At 39.7% G+C, this 20,097-nt stretch overlaps 1 protein-coding gene across 3 annotated transcripts in view; it reads right to left on the bottom strand.

The window, feature by feature from the left end:
• Positions 1-908: 908 nt before the first annotated feature.
• PTPN11 (protein tyrosine phosphatase non-receptor type 11) overlaps positions 909-20,097 on the bottom strand; it is an 80,740-nt gene continuing 61,551 nt past the window's right edge. For all 3 annotated transcript variants that reach the window (XM_073223702.1, XM_073223704.1, XM_073223703.1), the window contains 5 exons: positions 19,139-19,206; positions 18,482-18,633; positions 7,428-7,540; positions 5,561-5,662; positions 909-4,868 (listed from right to left, as the gene is read on the bottom strand). In XM_073223702.1, the coding sequence (XP_073079803.1) occupies positions 5,593-5,662; positions 7,428-7,540; positions 18,482-18,633; positions 19,139-19,206 (403 nt within the window). In that variant the 3' untranslated portion in view covers positions 909-4,868; positions 5,561-5,592. The remainder of the gene's footprint in view (positions 4,869-5,560; positions 5,663-7,427; positions 7,541-18,481; positions 18,634-19,138; positions 19,207-20,097) is intronic.

Genomic DNA, 20,097 nt, shown 5'->3' with positions numbered 1-20,097 from the left:
AGAGGTCCTGCACACATGGAAAATTACATTCCCTTGTGATAGACACCATATGCACCTCTTCCTAACTCTTCTCATTTGGAATTGGTGGTCTGTCTGTCTTTCCTACTTTGTCTGGGCACTCTGCACTTTCAGCAATGCTCACCCAAGTATAATTAACCGCCCGCTGGCTTGTACAAGGCCAAGCTTCCCTGCTGCAATCACTAGCAATCTGCTTTGGTCACTGTTTAGCTCCAGCGTCTAGTACAGATGCCAGTGCCTGGCATTTTGAAGGTGTTCGCTGTTTGTTGAATGGGTAGATGACTGGTCTAACCAATGAAACCAGATGAATCTGATTATATGCATTAACTCAGCTGACACTGAAAGGGGGGCAATAGTATTTTTTTTTTACAGTATAAATAAGTAACACAAATCACTCCTTTCAACAGAGAATAGCTACCTGTTTTGTTATTTATAAGATGATTTCTTGCTGCCAATGCTTTGCAGTGCTGTCAGAAGCAGCAAATGGCCTCGTTTGTATGTAGCCTAAATCTACTCCAAGGAGAAGAGCTGAGGTCCTATAGCATATGACTTACTCTTTCCACAAGATTCCTTTACCATGTCCTCATATCCCCACCCCCGATACTATTTACATTCAGTGCTGTATGTATTCTAACCATTTCCTGTATATTTTACCATACTTCTTATGTGTTACTTACTCGTAAGTTCTTCCAAACAATAATCCCTTTCTGTCTCCCAAAGCTATTCACAGAGTAGGCACTCAAATGCTTCAGGAACTGATTCATTCATTCTTTATTCTGTTACCTCCTGCAGAACTGCTAAATGTCAGCATTTTGCCAGTGTAAGAGGTTGAGTGACCTATAATCCCAATTTCTCCTAGACATTTCTGATGAAGTAAATGACAAATACCATAATATAAGAAAATGGTTTTATTCCTAATTTTTAGTTCCCATACAGTTTACAAATACACTTTTACTCTGGTAATACAGCTTTGCAACTAGCAACGCAGTTGAACTAACACCCATAAATACAGGTGGGGAGACAATTAACATCCGCTAATGTTTCTCTACATAAACTATTCTTTTAATGTCATTTTTTAAAACAACAATTGCAAATAGACTACATAATATACGTGGGCAAAAGGCAATTAAGTGAATCTCTTGAAACACTAAAAGTATAATAAACAGTGCATATTATCAACATTTACATGATTCACATCAAAATGATGACATCCTAAAACGTATTCCTTTTAAAGGATAGATTTATCAATAAAATATTACATATCTTTTAATACTCTGGTACAATACTTCATATACTGCAGTAAAATTAAATGTAGGTCTAGTCATCAGCTTAATAAAGGATCCTTTCCCATTAGCTTTTATTAATAAAAGAATCACAATTAAGTCATAAATAAACAGGCAAATTATTAATTACATGATTTGAGGTTTAGGATGAAAACTTGTAAAAATTAATTTGATATACAGCAAAGTTATACAACACACTAAAGCCAACTGTTTAATATTTTTACCTTGGGTGAACTGCCAATAGGGAAAAAGGAACAAACCTTTTAATGATGGAAGATACAATAAACTACATTTTGGATCTTGTTTTTCAAGAGGAAGAGGGAAAAAGATTTCAACTAAAGGAAGGGCTAATACAGATCCTAATAAAGGTATCTGGAAATCAGGGGGGCTGTGTGCTTGCTATATAAAACTTTATTCCCCAAACAATATACATTAAACAAAAACTGCACTGGGTTTGTACTCACAGCTATAGGCTAAATTTCCCTTTTGGATTAATAAGCTACAACAAAACACTTCACAATTGCAGACCTTTCCACACTCTCCTGAACTAGAAATAACCCAGAACATTATATTAGTTCTTAAAATCTCCAGTAAAATAACCCCTAGAAATAACTTCGATGATTTTCTTGGCTGTTCCAAAGCAACTAGGCTCCACAGGGAATGCACACACCAAGAAAGTCAGGCATCTGGTTCCTCATCCCCGTTAGCCACATTTGGAAATTCATTGACTTCACAGGAGAGATGACCATAGTTTTCAGGAGGCCCACATACTGGATATGAGGCGTCTTTATATATTTTTTAAAAGTCTGTTTAGACTCTGAAATTTGGCTTAAAAAAAAGTACCACATGCCCGATAATTTTGTCATCCCAAATATAAAATCCTATGCTTAAAATTTTAAAATACTCAGCCAGCTACGGGATATTGTGCAAATTTAACGTCTACCAGCAACCCAGACAAAGACTGCATGCATGTAGCTATCACTCCTCTTCCGGTAACCCAATTCTGCTACTATTGACTGTTCTGGCCCTGGGCCCTCTGACTTCCTCAAAAACCACCTCTTTGGAACTTTCATTTCCACTGTTTTTAAAAATCCCACACCTAGAGCTCCCCCATCTCCACAGCCTGCCTCTCTGCCTGATTCCATCCTGCATAGAGTATCTCCTCTGAGAACCTGCCATCACCTTTTTACCGAACACGACAAACCTTAGCAACCTAGAGACTATCATAATCTTGTCTTGGCCTAAATTAATATAATATGGTGGTTTGCTGACTTCGTGGAGGGAAATGTAAATGAAATCAATGTCCTGCAACAAACAAAGCTGGCCAAGATCAGGTGTTTCTGTTCCAAGTGCAAAAATCACTGATCCTAAGCTATAGGCAGAGATGTTAACGCAGCAGATTTATCTGTACAATCAAACCCTTATATGCTGGTGAAACTTTGCCCCCAAAGTCCACAGTCAAAACATTACCACAAAATCAAGGCAAAATAGAAAATCATTCAATGTGGCAATGCAATAAAAAGAACAGGATCCAAGATCCTTGTAAAATACTGAACTGTAATCTCTTTACAGGCTTGACAAGAAGACAGTAGTCATTTACATTCCTCTTAGAAGGTAATTACCTTCAGGCCACACCTGTGTTCTAAAGCAATTTCTAAGTTCAGTGGAAAAGGAGGGGTTGTCAAGGTACATTTTGTCTGTGAAAATGGCAGCCACTGCTCTCCCCAACTCCCTCAGGGTTTCAAGGGAGGGAAAGACCTCAGAAAGGAACTGCTTCCATGAGTGGATAGAGTCCTTCCTTTCGGAAGAATCCTGAACAGAAAAACTGCTGTAGCATTTTCTTATCTTTACAAAGTCAACCAATGATACTTTAATTGAAATACACTCACTGAATGATAATTCAATACACAGGGCAAAGAGGATGTCTTTGGAGAAGGCACTTCAGGTAGAACATTAGCAAATCTTACTGCTTGGTTAAAACAAAACTGAGCTACTGGAAATTCACTGTGACTAGCAGCCTAGTTCACACCTCCTTCTACCCACAGTCTGGTCATATCCACGTGCAGAGCTGGCCTGGACCAGGGGCAGGTGAGCATGGCATGCACCACCACCTGTAGGTGCCCTGGAGACTGGGCGCTACTGCTTTCAAATGCCCTGCTCTCCTAAACACACCCTCCCTTACAAGACCAGTTTCCCCAAGTGATGGTTCAGAAAACATGCTCAAAGGCAGCAAACAGGAAGTTTTCTGAGGGGCCCCTATTTCTCTGTCTGACTTCCCACTGCCACCAGCTACCATAAGCAGCTTCAGCTTCCCAAGGTCACTAGCAGCTTCCACTTTTGCTAACTCTAGCTGTTTTCCCATGGTGCTGGTTCTGACAGTCTGTTACATGGGGTCCCCAGTGAACCACACCTCCACTTCATGCCCTCAAGCATCCGCCCTTCCTGAATCTGGGCTGGGCCGTGACTTCAGTCAATAGAGGGCAGAAGTGATGTTGACAGTTCTGGGGTTAAGTCTTATGAAGGCCTGGCCACTACAGCTTTGAACCCTTGGGAGCTGCCTTGCAGGCGGTCCAGCTACCCTGCTGGTGAGGCCATATGGAGAAGGGGAGACCTGAGGGCCACATGCAGAGAGACAGGCCCGGCCATCCCCAAGTCTCGGCCAGCCTGCTGACCACCTGAGGGGCACCAGCACGACAAGGAGGGCAACAGCTCCTCAGAGTCCAGCCCAGACTGAAGAACAGTGAGAAGAAAAACAAAAGAATTACTGTTTTAAGCCACTAAGTTTTGGGGTATTTGTCAGCAACAACTGATAACAAAACACTGGTTATCCACAGATGCATTTTCTCCCCCTAAACACAAAACAATTACTCAAATGAAAAAAAAATATGGCAAACATTTTCCCACTACAACCTTCGCAATCAACAGGCTGAATGGTAATTGGTCATCTGCTAAGAAGAAAACACATCTTTTATCCTAAGTTTCATATCTTTTCCCATGATTTTTTAATGGCAGTGCAAAGGTAGACAGTCAACTCCTGATGGTCTGGGGCACTGGCTTAATGATCATTTAGCAAAATAAAAAAGAGGCCATCAAAATGAATCATTCACCTCTGGAGAAGTAATGATAAACGGAATTGTTCTCACTTCTATAGGATGTTGTCGCTTCAATTTCCCAGATCATTTTTTCTCTTACAAGTACCCTATCATCCCCCATAAAGACAAAAGTAATTGAATTTTTAAGGTTATAAAAAGAAATAAAAAATGCCAAGTAGAATTTCAATCACCATCACCTGTAAGATATAGAGCACAATTTAACTGTTTCAATTTTAAATAAAATTCTATAAAATAGAACATTGTCTACATTGTAGAGATGATCTATTCATATCTGAGGAAATGAGTAATTGGTCATCAGGTGTTGTTGAGTTAGAATACAATGGTCTTTAAACGGTCTCAAATTTTGCTTATCAAAAGGTGGTGGACCGCACCACAAGCCTCCCAAATCCAAACTGGTTCCTCACAGACTTGCAGCTGTTCTTGATCCTTTTAGGGGGATGGTGAAAGTCCACATCTGGGAAAGGAAGAAGTTAGAACTTTTAAAGAGCACACATCTAAAAGCTTGTCAAGGCATTAAACTAACTTAAATCAGATTTAAAGCTTTTAAATATACTACCCATCAAAATGGGAATCTCAACAAGAAATAATGAAACTGTGAGTTTTCTAATTTGTCTCTTAAATATACATCACCTACTTGGGAGACTGCCTAAAAAGGTGATTGACAGGGAGGAGACATACAAGGGAGATGAATTCCCGGTGAGAGAGAGGGACAGGATATGGAGCCGAGCCAGTCAGGGGCCAAGTGGAAAGAGAACTCAGGCCCCTGGACTCCAACCATCCAGTGTTCTGTCCCCACGCTCCCCAGATCCTTACAGGTCAGCTCCCAGCGGAGCCCAGTTAACTGACTCCAACGCACACTGCAGGGACAGTGAACCTGAACCTGCTCTTCATCTCCAACGTCAACCATTTCTCTCTAATAACTGCTGGCCTCGCCCCTCACAGAATTAACTCTGTACTTGGTTTCGAAGCTGAATGAACTCTAAAATCAGTCCAGCTTGGAAAAAAGAAGTTCAGGGAGAGGGAAAAGGGAGGCTAGTTGGTGAAATTCACTTACGGTACACTTTGCTAAAACAACTCACAAATTATGTCTGCTTAAAAATGCCACAAGTGATATAAACAACTGACAGAGCACTTCCATTTAAATACCGATTTCTGTGCTGAAGTCTTGGTAGGACCTCTCATCTGAAACTTTTCTGCTGTTGCATCAGACCCACGTTTTCATACACTCTGGCATTATCTTCTCTCATTCTGAAAAAAAAAAAAGAAGGCATTAACAAAGATGCAGAACATGTTGTTCAAACTCACACGATACTTATAAAGCATATACTACATTTTTTGGGGACCAGATACGGTGCAGACACACATCCTGCCCCAAGGAGCTAGCATTCCAGGGTTGGCTATAAGACATCAACATACAGCAATATAAAGTTCAAAGTGAAATAGGAGCCTCAGCCACTGTGTCCTCTGGGGACCGGAGGAGAGTGAGTTGTTTTCCAGGTGGGCAGAGCAAATTTGGTCTATACAATGAGGCTTTTGAGTTAGACCTTGAAGGAGGGTGGGACACACACATACAGAAGGACAAGTATTAGTTTCAAGCACAGAGATCTGAATGGCAGGAGCTCCAAGAGTGGGGGAAACGGAGCAGTAGGGCAGGGACTGCCGATTCAGCCGGCACCAAGTCCAACTACATGAACGGGAACAGTGAACATGAAACTCGACGGATGGTGGGCTCTAAATGCTTCAGAGCTCAGACTGTTTTGCTGAGCAGGGAGCCGAGAGCGGAGATCAACGCAGAATGGGGGGATGAGAAACACAGCAGCTGTGGGAACCAGCCTATGAGAAGCAACAAGGAGAAAGGGCTTGGAGCCCAGGGTATCTTGGGGTCTGCACGCTGTAAGGGGACAGTGGGAATGGAGAGGCACAGAACCTGTCAGTCACTGGCAGGCCACTTGTAATATGGGAGGTGTGAGAGCTGATTCTGTTGTGCCAGCATGCAGGGAAAGCTTTCTGGCAAGGACTCAGAGACCTGCCATGCTGGCTGCACTGCAAACTACTGCAGATAGCAATTTAAAACATCAACGTTCCCCGTCAGTCCTCTGGGAAAGAAAAAACGCAGAGGGAAGAGGCAACTTGGTGGAGAGAATACTTTTGCTCCATCATTTCATTTCAATGTTAAATAGAAAGCAAATGTAAACATGAGGCTCGTATATAGTATCTATGTTTATACAGAGTACTGAAGCCAGCAGGGGTTTATAAACCCCACATCAGAAGCAGATAGAGATGAGACTCTTACGGGAAAATAAAAAGTAAATGTTACACCAGAAGCTGACTTTAGAATATACAGAAAAATAATAACTTACAGTTGCTAATCACATAATCGATTTAACAAATGTTTTCCTATCAAGTTTTAGTTTATACAAGGAGTGGGCAAAGTTTCCCTGTAAAGGACCAGAGGGTAATAATTAAGTCTCTGTGGGCCATACACAGTCTCTGTCATATATCATTCTTTGTGTGTGTGTGTATTTTAATAACCCTTTAAAAACTATTGATGAGCTGTACAAAAACAGGCTATGGCCAGGATTTGGCCTCAGAGCAGTAGTTTGCTAACTCCTGATTTAAATGCCCAGAGTAGATTTCTGTCGACTGTGGAAAAGCAACAGGTCAGGACTGGTCAGCTGGTTTAGTTTTACTTAGCCAAGAGTCTTAACACATGAAAAAGGTTGTTACTACCTCTGTAACAATCCTCACCCATCAAAAGAAAAATTAGATTCTTCTTAGAGAAGCACCACTTGGTATACTTAATAACCCAAACAATCTTATAGCTAGTGCAGCAACAAGACTTTTGTTTAGGCGAACTAAAATTTAGCTTCAATAGACACCGATATCCTCCCTGCCGGGCTGGGCAACAATAATGCACACCAATGAAAGGAGAGCGCTGCAAAGCCTTACTGTTGTTGAAGCTTTACTGCTGGATCGCGTTCAGGTAAAATGAATGTCCTTCAGTACTACTTACTCTGCACAGGACGGTGTTGGGGTACAAGGCGGGAGGGGACTCTGATCTCCACTCGTCTGGTCCGTTAGGGAATACTTAATGTTTGTATATTCGTGCCCTTTCCTCTTGCTTTTCTGAAATGTGAAAATTGCATATATGAGGAACTGTGCCTTCTCTCAAGGGAAAAAGAAACAAAAAACACATATCACAACAAAGAGAGAAAGAGGCCAACAGACAGCTCGGACCTTGAATACTGATTTGTTGACCAAATGGATTCAACTCCTCAATGGAAACATACCTATGGGTGAAAAGTACTTTTGAACCATACAATTCAAAAGCTGAGTCATGCATTGACGAGGTGCTGCATTAAACCAAAGGTACCTGTTTCTGAGCTGAGACAGAATTCACACATTTTTTGTCACATTAGCATCTAATCATTTCATAGTTCACTTACAACACATTTAATGATTTTCAGGTAAACAGCTGGGAAAAGAGTTCCAGAAATAATGGCATACAGGTACAAATGGCACACAGGTACGAAAGATGCTAACACTCTTATCAAAAATAATACACTTTATTGTATCTTCCCCATCCCCCACCTCCACCTTGGAAAAGACCCTAGCACCTTTAAAATTTGTTTTTGGCTCTAATGATACTCTGAAAAAATGGCAAAGAAAACAAGTAGAATGTAATCTCATTTCAGATGTAGGGTGAACTGCATTTGATAGGACCCCCCTCTTAGCTGATTGATCACTCTTTACTCCTAAATTCACGTAGAAATAACCAATTCCAACAATCTAATCTATCAAATGGTTATCATCATTATAAAAATAGCAAATATTAGAAAAAGTATCCATATAAATACTGGTCCACAGTGACTGTCACTCACTGCTGGTGAGGGTAAACTAGCACCATCACTCTGAGCACAATTAGTAGTGGCCGTGCTGAATAGTCAGTACCTAGTAATAATGAAAAGGCATATATCTTACAACCTTGAACTTCTACTTATTGAAAAACTCACGCACATAAGCCTAAAGGAGCTATACAAGGATGTCCAGTGGCCTATTCTTAATAATGTCTACCAAGAGAACAAAGAAATGTGATGTGTTCTTATCGTGAAATAATATGCAACAGTGAAGAGAGCAACAAAAAGTGTGTGTGTGAGTGGGGTGTGTGTGTGTGTGTGTGTGTGTGTATCAAAATAGATTTCATAAAGTGAAGTAGAAATACAAGTTACAAACAATCAAACCATCTGGTTAAACATTCTAAACAAATAAAACGTTATATATTATATATAGATATCTGGATTTGTGTCTTAAAATACAGAAATATGAAAGACGTGGAGGCTGGCTATGGCCTTGGGGTTTCCAGGGTGGGAATGAAGGGTGGACCTGGGGTGGGGACTGAAGGGAACCTTTGCTGCACCTGTTGTCACACTTAATTGCTGTTACAAAAAGAAAAAGACCCGAAAGAAATGTGACAAAACAAAACAGTCAATTATAGGTGTGGTGCTGTACTGTAAAATTTTTCAAAACAAAACATAAAACAGAGAAGAAATTTAAATCTACTGGTGCAGTTTCTTTTTACTGTCCTTACTGAAAACTCACCACCAAAGATAACCACTAATAAAAAGTAGAAATTCTTAATGCACATAAAACAAGGCACCGTTATAACTCCCATCTATAAGCTGTAAAGCATCTCTGCTCTAATACTGTGCAAGCTGGACCAAAATAAAGAGGAAGCTGAGAATGGACACATATCCATTTAGACTGCAGAGGGAAGAAGAGGCCCCTGAATGTCATCTCACAAAAGTGAAAGGCCTGGGGTATGGCGAGTTATCCTTCCCATATAAAACCAGCGTTCTGACATTTTTAAGCATGCAAAGACTTGGAACACAGTATCCTTTTTTTAAAAAAAAAAAACACTAGATAAAGAAATCTAGCCAACAAAGATAAATAAAAATAAAAATAAAAAATTCAGAGAAAGAGAAGTCATGATAAAGGGACTGGACAACCAAATTAAATACGGCATTAACACTAAACAGCTGTGGCAATTACAGATAGAAATGTCATAAATCATGTTAATAAGCAAGCGGTTAAAGAAAAATGTGCTAATTCTTTCACAGATGGAGTTAAATATCAATTATTATAATAATAAAAACAGTTAACATTTTCTAATGTTAACTCACTTTGTGCCAGGCACTATTTGAATATATTATCTCATTTTAATCCTCATAACAACCTTTTTAAATAGACACCATTACTAACCTCATTTTATACATAGGGAAATATGCAATCTTTACATCATACCCTTAAAACATGGGCTGGCAAACTAACAACTAGTGGGACAAATCTAGCCTCAGGCTTTCTTGTAAGACTTGTGAGATAGGAATAGTTCTCTATCTCACACATTTAATTGGGTAGTTTTTACAGAGTTCCAAAAAAATGCATATATATGCAAAGGAGAACAAATGTGGAACCTAGAAGATTTAGTCTGACCCTTTGTAGAAAAAGCTTGACATTTCACAGGCAGCTGCTTGCCCTCTGCCTCCCAGCGCTCTCTGCAGCCATTTGGAAAAGGAAGTGTCCTAAAGACCGTAGAGCGACAAGACAGAAGGCGCCTCTGTCCCTGGATGTCCCCATGGAGCAGAGATGCTCTACACCCTTCTTCATTCCCAAATCGCCTGCCAACTCAGGCCTTTACGTTTGAAGAGAAGTTAGCTTCTCTTATCTAAGACTGTAGTATTGGGCCTCTGTTGAAGCAGCTCCACCAATTTTATTAACTGATAAAGCAGGTGTTACAGAACTCACAGTCTAGGGAAGAAGCTGTGAAAAGGAAATCCAAGGAGAAAACGTTTGTTTACTTTATATAGTATTTTAATTTTTTAAACAACTCATTTTAAAAACCTAAAGGACTTGTGACTAATCACCTTGGAGTAGCAGCCATAGATTTTTAGCACTGAAATACTGACTTAACATAAGAAACAATTTTTTAAAAGGTGCAATATAATTCAAAATGAATAGAAGAATTAGCAGAGAACACTGCTTATTTTAAAACTCGCCCTGAAGTTTAAAAATCTTAGTTCATTTTTAAAAATAAAACTTGTAAACATACAATAAATAAACTGCAGCATAAACTTGCTTTCTAGCCAGTACCTTGTGTGGTTAAAAAACACAATACATAGCATGAGATATATCCTCCTAATAAAATGTTAAGTGTACACTACAATATTGTTCACTCTACGCTATTGTTTACAACAGATTTTAGAACCTTCTCATCTTACATGATTGAAACTATACCCATTGAACAACTCCCTATTTCTCCCACCCTACTAAATACTTTCTTGAAAAATCAGTATTTCTTTATGAAGTGATAATGGAAGAATTTTCTAATGAGGAATAATTAATACAAATGGGACAGGAATTACTTCAATGAATCAAAGGAAAAGCTTAAACCTGTTGGGACATTTTAGCTTATTTAGAAGAACAAGAAATAAAACTGATTCACAAATCAGATGAGTTTGTATCTCAGTACTGTGACAGCTGTAAGGCTGTCTTACAGCCGCAGACAAATTATCAGGGAATGGGGTTGTTTGGCTTTGTTTGTTTTTGGAGGGTGGAGGGAAATTTGTCTCTGAGCCCTAAGGAATGATCTGAAATGGATCTATCCTCCACCTGAATTACATGAAACAGCATATTTGTAAGCCTTTTCCAGTATTTAAAATAAATCTTATGGCTTTGCCAATGGACACACACAGTTCCAAGATTGGGAGGAGGATTCAACCACGAGGCTCTAAAATCATCTGGCATCAAATATCTTTCCATGTGAAGTAACTCCAGTCACATTCTTAAACTTTAAATTACAAAGCCCAAAAGCCAAGGAAGAGAGGGTAAAATGAAAATGCTCTTGTCTAGGTGACAGGGCGACAGGACTGCTTGTCCAGTGTGCTCGGGATTCAATCAGGATTACGAGCACTGTGACCCGCCCCCCACACCTAATCACGTCACTGGCCCCACTTCCCCTTGTGTTCGCTGTCAGTCCGCACCTACAGTGTCCAAACCACCATCAGTTCTCACCCGCCGATCCCCTGCCATTGCTCAAGCCTACAGCCCATGCCTTCTTTATTTCCTTTATTTATTTATTTTTTTAAATTTTTTATTTTAAAATAATTTTAGGTCTACATAGAGTTATATGAAATAATACAGAGAGAATACATAAATCCTTTACCCAGTTTCCCCCAATGGTAAATTTGTGCATAACTATAGCACAATATTATTATTTTTTTAAAAAACTAAAGTATAGTTGATATAAAATCTTATATTAGTTTCAAGTATACAACACATTAGTTCAACAGTTACCCATATTATTAAATCCTCCCCCCTCTAGTACAGCCTTATTTTTAAAATGAGAATCTTTTATGTCACTCTTCTGCTTCAAAAATCAATCCTCAGTGACTTCCCATTTCCCTTGGGATAAAGCCTAAAATCCTTAATATGGCCCACAAGTCCCACCCTTGCAAAATCTGACCTCTGCTTACTTTTCCACCCCACCAATCACACCCTGTAGCTCACTTTACTTCAGCCACACGGATTTATTACCATTTCAGTAACATGACTACTTACATAATCCCAGTATTCGCCATGGTCCCTGGGACATAGTACGACCTACTTTAATGAATGCAGGAGTGAATGAACAAATGAACAAATGTGAAAAGGCCTTTTTATTGGACTGGGGAGGCTAAAGAAGATAAGTGAAGGAGCACAAGTCTGGGGAAACAAATAAAATATTCAGAACAAAATAGGCATGGCCGTATATGAATTCGAACTTCCCATCTGGTATAACATAAATTCCATGAGCCATGTCTATCTGGTTCTGTTATATCCTCAGCATATAATCAGTGTCTGGAACATAAAAGATACTCAAATATTTCTAAAGGAAAAATACCAAACAACACATTTAATGAAATAGAAGAAGATGAATGGTAAGTGCCACAGCAGGTACACTTATGTGTTGCTGGAAACAACTTAAATTCAGCTGAACTACTGTGTCTCTATCCTTGCTCCAGTGCAATTACAGAATTTTTAAAGGTAACCTCTGTCCTATACTATGATTCACTCACGATACTGCCCGTCTCCACACTGCAGTTAAAAGGATGCTCCCTAGAGGATGAGGAATTATTTCCTTCAGAGAAGACCTGTCCATATGGTAAATATGATGCCCACAGAGGTACAGGTAAGAAATTCTGAAACTACTTTACATATATGCTAAGGCTGAGCAAATGAGTAAATGAACGACAGATCACGGAAGCCAGGTTTCTCCCAGTTAGAGAAGTTACAAATACACAAAAGGGAGGCTAGACTGCACGCTGCAGTACTGAGTCAGTCAGGGACATCAGTATGGAGTCACATGTAGCTTATATATGTATGTGTGTGTGTGTATATATAGACATAGGCAGATATATATGAGTGTACAGGGACTATTACGCAGACATTATTGCCTAGCTCTGTCCACTGAGGGGACCTCAACACAGTAATCCCAGCAGCAATGAGCACATTCAACACCCAAAACTTCATTTCTAAATTCCAGTCTTTAATAAATAGAACCAGGCTCCATAGAAAAACAGCTAATTCTAGGACGAGGACAGGGAAAATAAAAGATGAGCCTGGACCATCTCATATGAGAGAAAATAAGGAAGTGCACAAAAACAAAAGGACAGGGACAAGTCAGAGGGACACAGGAGCCAACCTGAAAAAGCCCCCAGTAACCGAAGCTTTAACAATTTGGGCAACAAAATAAATAGCACAGTATTGGATTATAACCCCACGTGCAAAATTAATATACGTGAGTTCATACTGATATAAATAATTCAATAAATAAATAGAAGGGGCTACTCTTCCCCAAGCCCATCACCCCCATCCAGACAGGAGAAAACATCAGACACACCCAAAGTGAGGGGCATTCTGGGGGATACCTGACTAGTATTCTGCAAAGATGTTGCAGTCATGAAACACAAGCCAAGATTATGAAACTAGCACAGATCAGAGAAGACTTGGAACTAAAATTCAAGGTGGGATCTTGGACTGGAGCCTAAAGAACAGCCAAAGAACATTAATGAGAAAACTGGTGAAATCCAAATAAATTCTAGGGCTTTTAACAGCAATATAGTGGGGTTAATTTTTTAGTTTTCATAAAGGTTCCATAGTTATGTAAGAGGTTAACATTAGGAGAAACCGGATGCTAGGTATATAGGAACTGTATACTACCTTTGCAACTTTTCTGTAAATCTAAAAATCATTACAAAATAAAAAATTTACCTAAAAAAAAAAACTATTGGAGGGAAATGGAAAGTTGAATATATATATATATATTCATTTATATATATATATATATATATATATACACGAGAGGTTATATACAGAGAGCTTGACTACAGCAGTAATAAATTAGCTAATTAGCAATTCAAAGAATGTTATACCAGTACAAACAAGCACATCCAGTACCCAGATGTGAGCTTTAAAATCCCACTCTTCAGTACAGAATCAGGGCCCCTGCAAAAATGGCTGGGAAAGTGGCAAAGCACCAGATGAACCTAGGTCATCTTGTCAAAAAGTGTAAGGAAGTGCTCAAAAATGGGAACATAGCAAAAGGTCACAAGAACCAATGTGGAATAATTTAAGCAATAAAATAAACAATAGTAATGGGTTATAACCCATTCTGATATAAATTGGAAATCTCTTCCTTATAGTAGACTCCCAACCAGTAAATGAGAAAAGGGGATGATGGAAACAGAAAGTCACCATTGGGCAGTTATCACAGGAATAATTTTTCTGGGCAAGGATTATGAATAAATGTAAAACTAGTAGGCACAAAGTACGATGCGAATAGGCTATTTATATAGTCTCAAGTATCTACCTATAATAAATTAATTAAAGATATTAATTAAAAAGAGAAGTTACTGTACAGTACAGAAATCTGACAGCCAACACCCTAAGAGATCCGAGTAACACCTCCCATAGTGACACACACCAGCAGAGGGCGCTCTTGGCCTGACGTGCTGAGTACACAACGTACTGCTGTGACAGTCCGTTCAAAAAGGCATGACCTAAATCTAGACAAGAGAACACATGAGAAAAATCCAGACTGAGGGGCATTCTACCAAATAACTGGCCCGAACTCTTAAAAAAGTCAAGGTCATAGGAGATAAAGACTTAAAAACTATTACAGATTCAAGAAGATTGAAGATACCTGACAAGCAGATATACCGGAGAATCTGGACCACAGGAAGGATATTAGGAGGGCAAATGGGCATACATGCTCTGTAGCTTAGAAAGCAGTTCTGCATTGATGTTAACTTCCTGATTTTGATATTTTACTGTGGTCTTGTAAGAGAATGGCCTTATTTCTAGGAAACACACATTGAAGTATATAGAGGCAAAGCGGCATAGATGTTTGCAACTTACACATATTTCATTTTAAAAATTCTATCTATGTCTGTATATATGTATGTGTGTGTGTGTACAGATAGAGAATATGAATGAATGGTAAAGTCTGTTAACATAGTAAAGGGAATGTTAACATAGTAAAGGGAACATAGTAAAGGGGATGTTAACATAGTAAAGGGAACTCCATATACTCCTTTTGAATATTAAAAAAATTTTTTTCCTAATATGGCAAATGGAAATTAACAAAGAAATCGACCTCCAAGTAAACAGCAGAGTGTGATAACTATTCATAAAAACTTAAGAACTTTCTCAGGCTTGCTTCAGTTGCATCTTCCCCTGGCCTCCCACCTCTGCTTTGGCATTTCCTCCTTCCACCGCTGTTTCCACTTCTCTACTTCCTTCCCTGCTGCTCTCCACCCATTTGTCATTTCCTTTTTTTTCATTTATCTCTTCTCAGAAAATTCTTTCACTCCCAAAGGTCCTTATCTCATCATAATTTAGGAAATGACTATATTTTAAAATAATTATCCTGAGTGAATTTTGCTCTTTGCTTAATTTAAAAGTCAGGTGGGTTTAATGTTTTTAACTCTATCACTTGAACACTCCAAGTGAAAGTACTTCTGACTTTACCATGAAATTAGGTGGCAAGTTCCTACATTATTATTATAGGATATTATAGAGTTCCATTTTTAAAAATAAACAAGCCTATGCAGTTTTAAACTCCAAAGGCTCATATCCCAGATAAGAGTTAATGTGCTTATCTACAGTAATCAAAACAATTTGGTACTGGCACAAGAACAGACACATAGATCAATGGAACAGAACAGAAGGCCCAGATATAAACCCATGCATATATGGTCAATCAATATATGATAAAGGGGCCATGAATATACAATGGGCAAAAGACAGTCTCTTCAACAACTGGTGTTGGTAAAAGTGGACAGCTACATGTAAGAGAATGAAACTGGACTATTGTCTAACTCCATATGCAAAAGTAAACTCAAAATGGCTCAAAGACCTGAATGTAAATTATGAAACCATAAAACTCTTAGATGAAAATATAGGAAAAAATCTCTTGAATATAAGCATGATCAGTTTTTTCCTGGACACATCTCCTCAGCAAGGGGAACAAAATAATAAATGAACAAAACCACAATGAGGTATCACCTCACACCAGTTAAAATGGCAACTATCCAAAAGACAAGAAATAACAAATGCTGGCTAGGATGTGGAGAAATGCGAACCCTGTTGGAAGGAATGTAGTAAATTGGTGTAACTTCTGTGGAAAGCAGTATGGAGGTTCCTCAAAAAACTAAAAATAGAAATACCATTTGACCCAGTAATTCCACTCCTAGGAAATTTACACAAAGAAAACAAAATCCCTGACTCTAAAACATATATGCACTCCTGTGTTAATCGCCACACTATTTGCAATAGCCAAGATATGGAAGCAACCTAAGTGCCCATCAATAGGTGAATGGATAAAGATGTGGTATTTATACACAATGAAAAATTATTCAGCCATAAAAAGAAAAGAAATCCTCCCATTTGCAACAACATGGATGGATCTAGAGGACATTATGCTCAGTGAAATTAGCCAAGCCAATTAAGACAAATACCATATGATTTCACTTATTTGTGGAATATAAAAACAAAGCAAAACAGAAGGAACAAAATAGCAGTAGACTCATAGACACCGAGAAGGGACTAGTGGTTACCATGGGGACAGGGTTGGGGCAAGGGGGAGAGGAGGGTGAAGGGGATAAAGGGGCACAGTAATTTGCAATCACAATATAAGTTGGTCACGGGGGACAGTAGTACAGCATGGAGGATACAGTCAATGATTCTATTACATCTTTCTATGTTGATAGATAGTAACCATAATAGAGGGGGTGAAGATTTAACAATATGGGCAACTGTTGAATCACTGTGTTGCATATTTGAAACCAACATAGATTGTATATCAAAGATACTTCAAATTAAAAAAAAAAGAATTAATGTGCTTATTTAGGACAATGCCAACAAGCATTGGCACCAAAAAAGGGAGGAAGGAAGGAAGGGAGGGAGGGAGGGAGGGAGGGAGGGAGGGAGGGAGGAAGGAAGGAAGGAAGGAAGGAAGGAAGGAAGGAAGGAAGGAAGGAAGGAAGGAAGGATGAATAAATGAATGAATGAATGAATGAATGAATATAGGCATTCTTGGGTGGGATTACCAGGGACATTCAGTTTTTATATTCTGTAATACTTAAATTGTTAAGGAACATGTTTTGCTTTTGTCTACCCCTCAGCCAACCCAAAAAGAGGCAGTAATAAAGATTTTTTTTAAGTAGTTCCTAAATCCAAACTACAACTCCAGATTTAGGGCAGAGAGACTGAATGTGGTAATAAGATCTGAAGTGCTATAAAAGCAGAAGTCCCTAAATTCTTCAAAACAAGGATAAAAACCAAAGCTTCTGAATGAAATAGAGAGAGCTTTTCCCCCAGCTTCCCAAGCACGACTATATCATGTGCTTCAAGATATTCTTGACGCTTTTCCAATTTGTACCAAGTGTGCTGCATTTTCTTTGTATATATTAGGAGTCCTTCTCTTTGGACAACTTTATACTTTGACTATTCCTGACCCAAACTAAACAAATATAAAAGAGCCTGAAGTAGCCATCTAAGCATTTCACAGCACTTACAATAACACAAAGTCAGACTGAAAGCACTAAAAGTTCAAAACCAGTAACTTCTGGATTATTTGACCTTCCGTTTCTACATATACACTATTTCTGAAGATGTTTTGTATAGTGAAATAATGTAGTGAGTATTTTCGTGTGGACTGGGAACCTACTAAACCAATGAACTTTGGCTGACAAGGTTTGATGATTAGCTGCTCTTCTACGAGGCTAGAATCTTTCAGTTGGGTGGCAGGTCCCACTTTGAGAAGCTGAGTCATCTGGAAGGCAATTAACAGGGCAAAACAGGCAAATATCATTGATGCTCAGAAACCACCCCCTCTGCCGCACAGCAGTGGGGTGGGAGGCGGGAATGGGGATGCAGATAAGCACAGCTCCCCAAAAGAGCAGCTGCCTCATTTCCCTCGTCTCAGCATCTTCCTGATGAACTCAGCTTTGTGTCTGTTATGAACTGTTGGAAATGGAAAGGCTCCAGTTCCACAGCCCTCTTCATTATGCATGGCTTATTAAAATTGAAATGTCACTGTTTCCAACTCAACCAAATTGGTTGTTCAAACTGCTGTGTGCTATTGAGAGTGAAGCATTTATTTAAGAGATGGAATCAGGATAAATATGGCCTGGATCAAAACCAGAACAGGCTGGAAACTTTGAGGCTTTGAGATCTAAGTTTGCCATGTGAACCTGGGAGAACCCCAACCTTTCTCAGTGGCAGCTCCCCAACCTGTCAGACTGGGACAGTGGCATGATACCCCTGCCCCCCTAAACCCCTCCACACTGAAAAACCAGAATTGTGAAGCAGGGAATCGTTTCCAGAGAGGCCCTCCCTTGTTAGGTACTTGTTTCCCATTCCCAAGTAGACAGTCATCTATCAGAGCCTATCCCGCTCAAAAGGAAAGCATTTCCAAGCTGCCCAGAAAAGAAAATGAAAATCCATATGCAGCCTGTCCAGTCTCAGTACCTGCTCTTCTTCAATCCTGCGCTGTAGTGTTTCAATATAATGCTGAACAGCCATGTAGATGAACCGGTACTGGGCTTCTGTCTGCACCATCCCTGACCTCTGAGACCGCACCATCTGAATGGTTTTGGGAACGTCAATGTCACAGTCAACACCTACAAGGCAAGCACCACGAAGCATTAGGAGAAACTGCACGGCCAGGATGAAGTGGTTTACTGCACAACTTTTAGCAGACTCAGAGGTAAAGCACATTTAGTTTTTAATGCTCTGACCAAACATGTTCTGAGGGCTACAGCACCAATACCAATGACCCGGAAGATTACATGGAAAAGTGCTGGAGGTTAGAGGTCCCTCATTTTCCAATAGCACCACCCCGTACTAGCAGCAAGGATCATTAGGTGGCTGGGTAGAGACCACCACTGCATATTCAGTCAAGGACCACAGCTGTGGAATCCAGCGCTCCTAGGCTTCATTTTACTCCAAAGACTCAAAGAGCAGTACTCCAGTTCTCTGGCAAACATACTGAAAGTTGAAGTCTTCAGCCCAAATTTTTGTGAAAATTTTTTGACATACAAATTCTCTTCCCCAAGCTAGTTTCACTGGCACTTTGCTTCCATAAACTAAAAACAGGAGCTGTAGCTTCTGCCCCAGATGACCTACCTTTCTCTCTGATGATGTCAATCAGAATGTCAATCACAATGAATGTCCCTGTCCGGCCAATTCCAGCACTGTGGGCAGAAGGACAAAGAGTATGACAATGGAGTTGTTCCTGGGGTGCTAGACCCAAAACCAAGCCATTAATACATTAACAGAAATAATGTCTGCTCTTGGGAGTATTTGTAAGATTGTCCCTTTATATTTGAAAATATATTAGCTAAGAGCACAGGAGTCAGTCCAACCTGCACATAGAGCCCAGCTTCTCCAGTTCAGCATTCCTGAGGCAAGTCCCTTAACCTCGCTGACCTTCAGTTTCCTCATCTGTGAAATGGGGTTTACAGTACACACCATACGGAGTTGTTGTGAGGATCAAATGTGAGTACTGTATGAAAACACAGAGCTCAGAGGCTGCGACAGAGCAACTGCTCAACAAACAGTAGCTTTTAAAAAGTTGAACAAATGAGGTTTCACACACATCTGCTTGCCCAACAAATGAGATTTAGGAAACTAAAGTTGCCCAAGTACAATTGTGACGCCCAGACTTGGGCACCACCAGTCTGCAAACTCTGAAGTAGGCCACAGGCATGGCGTCCAGAGGCTGGGCCAAACCTTTTTAGGCAAGCAAAGGTATAATTAGGGGCAAAAATGTACCTTAATTCCATGGCAGAAGAGAATAAAATCACTAAGAGATGATTCCTAAATTACTATATTAAAAAAGAAAACCAAGCATTACTAGACCAAGGGCTCCTGGAGAATAAGGACTATGATCACCCCCGCAACCTCACCACCTGCAGGACCTGGCAGTCCTGTAGGGTCTATGAGAACTATACTTTGGGGTCAAAGTGTCCCTTAGTGCAGTTTATCCATGCCTCAAATACAGATTAAATTTTCTCCACTGTTAAAGAGCAGGGGTGGGTCGGTAAAAACAAGCCCTAGGCCTTAGAAGATGGATGGGCTTTGGC

The sequence above is a fragment of the Manis javanica genome, chromosome 15, assembly GCF_040802235.1.
Source record: "Manis javanica isolate MJ-LG chromosome 15, MJ_LKY, whole genome shotgun sequence".
Classification (NCBI taxonomy): domain Eukaryota; kingdom Metazoa; phylum Chordata; class Mammalia; order Pholidota; family Manidae; genus Manis; species Manis javanica.
This window is presented reverse-complemented; position numbering and strand designations above follow the sequence as displayed.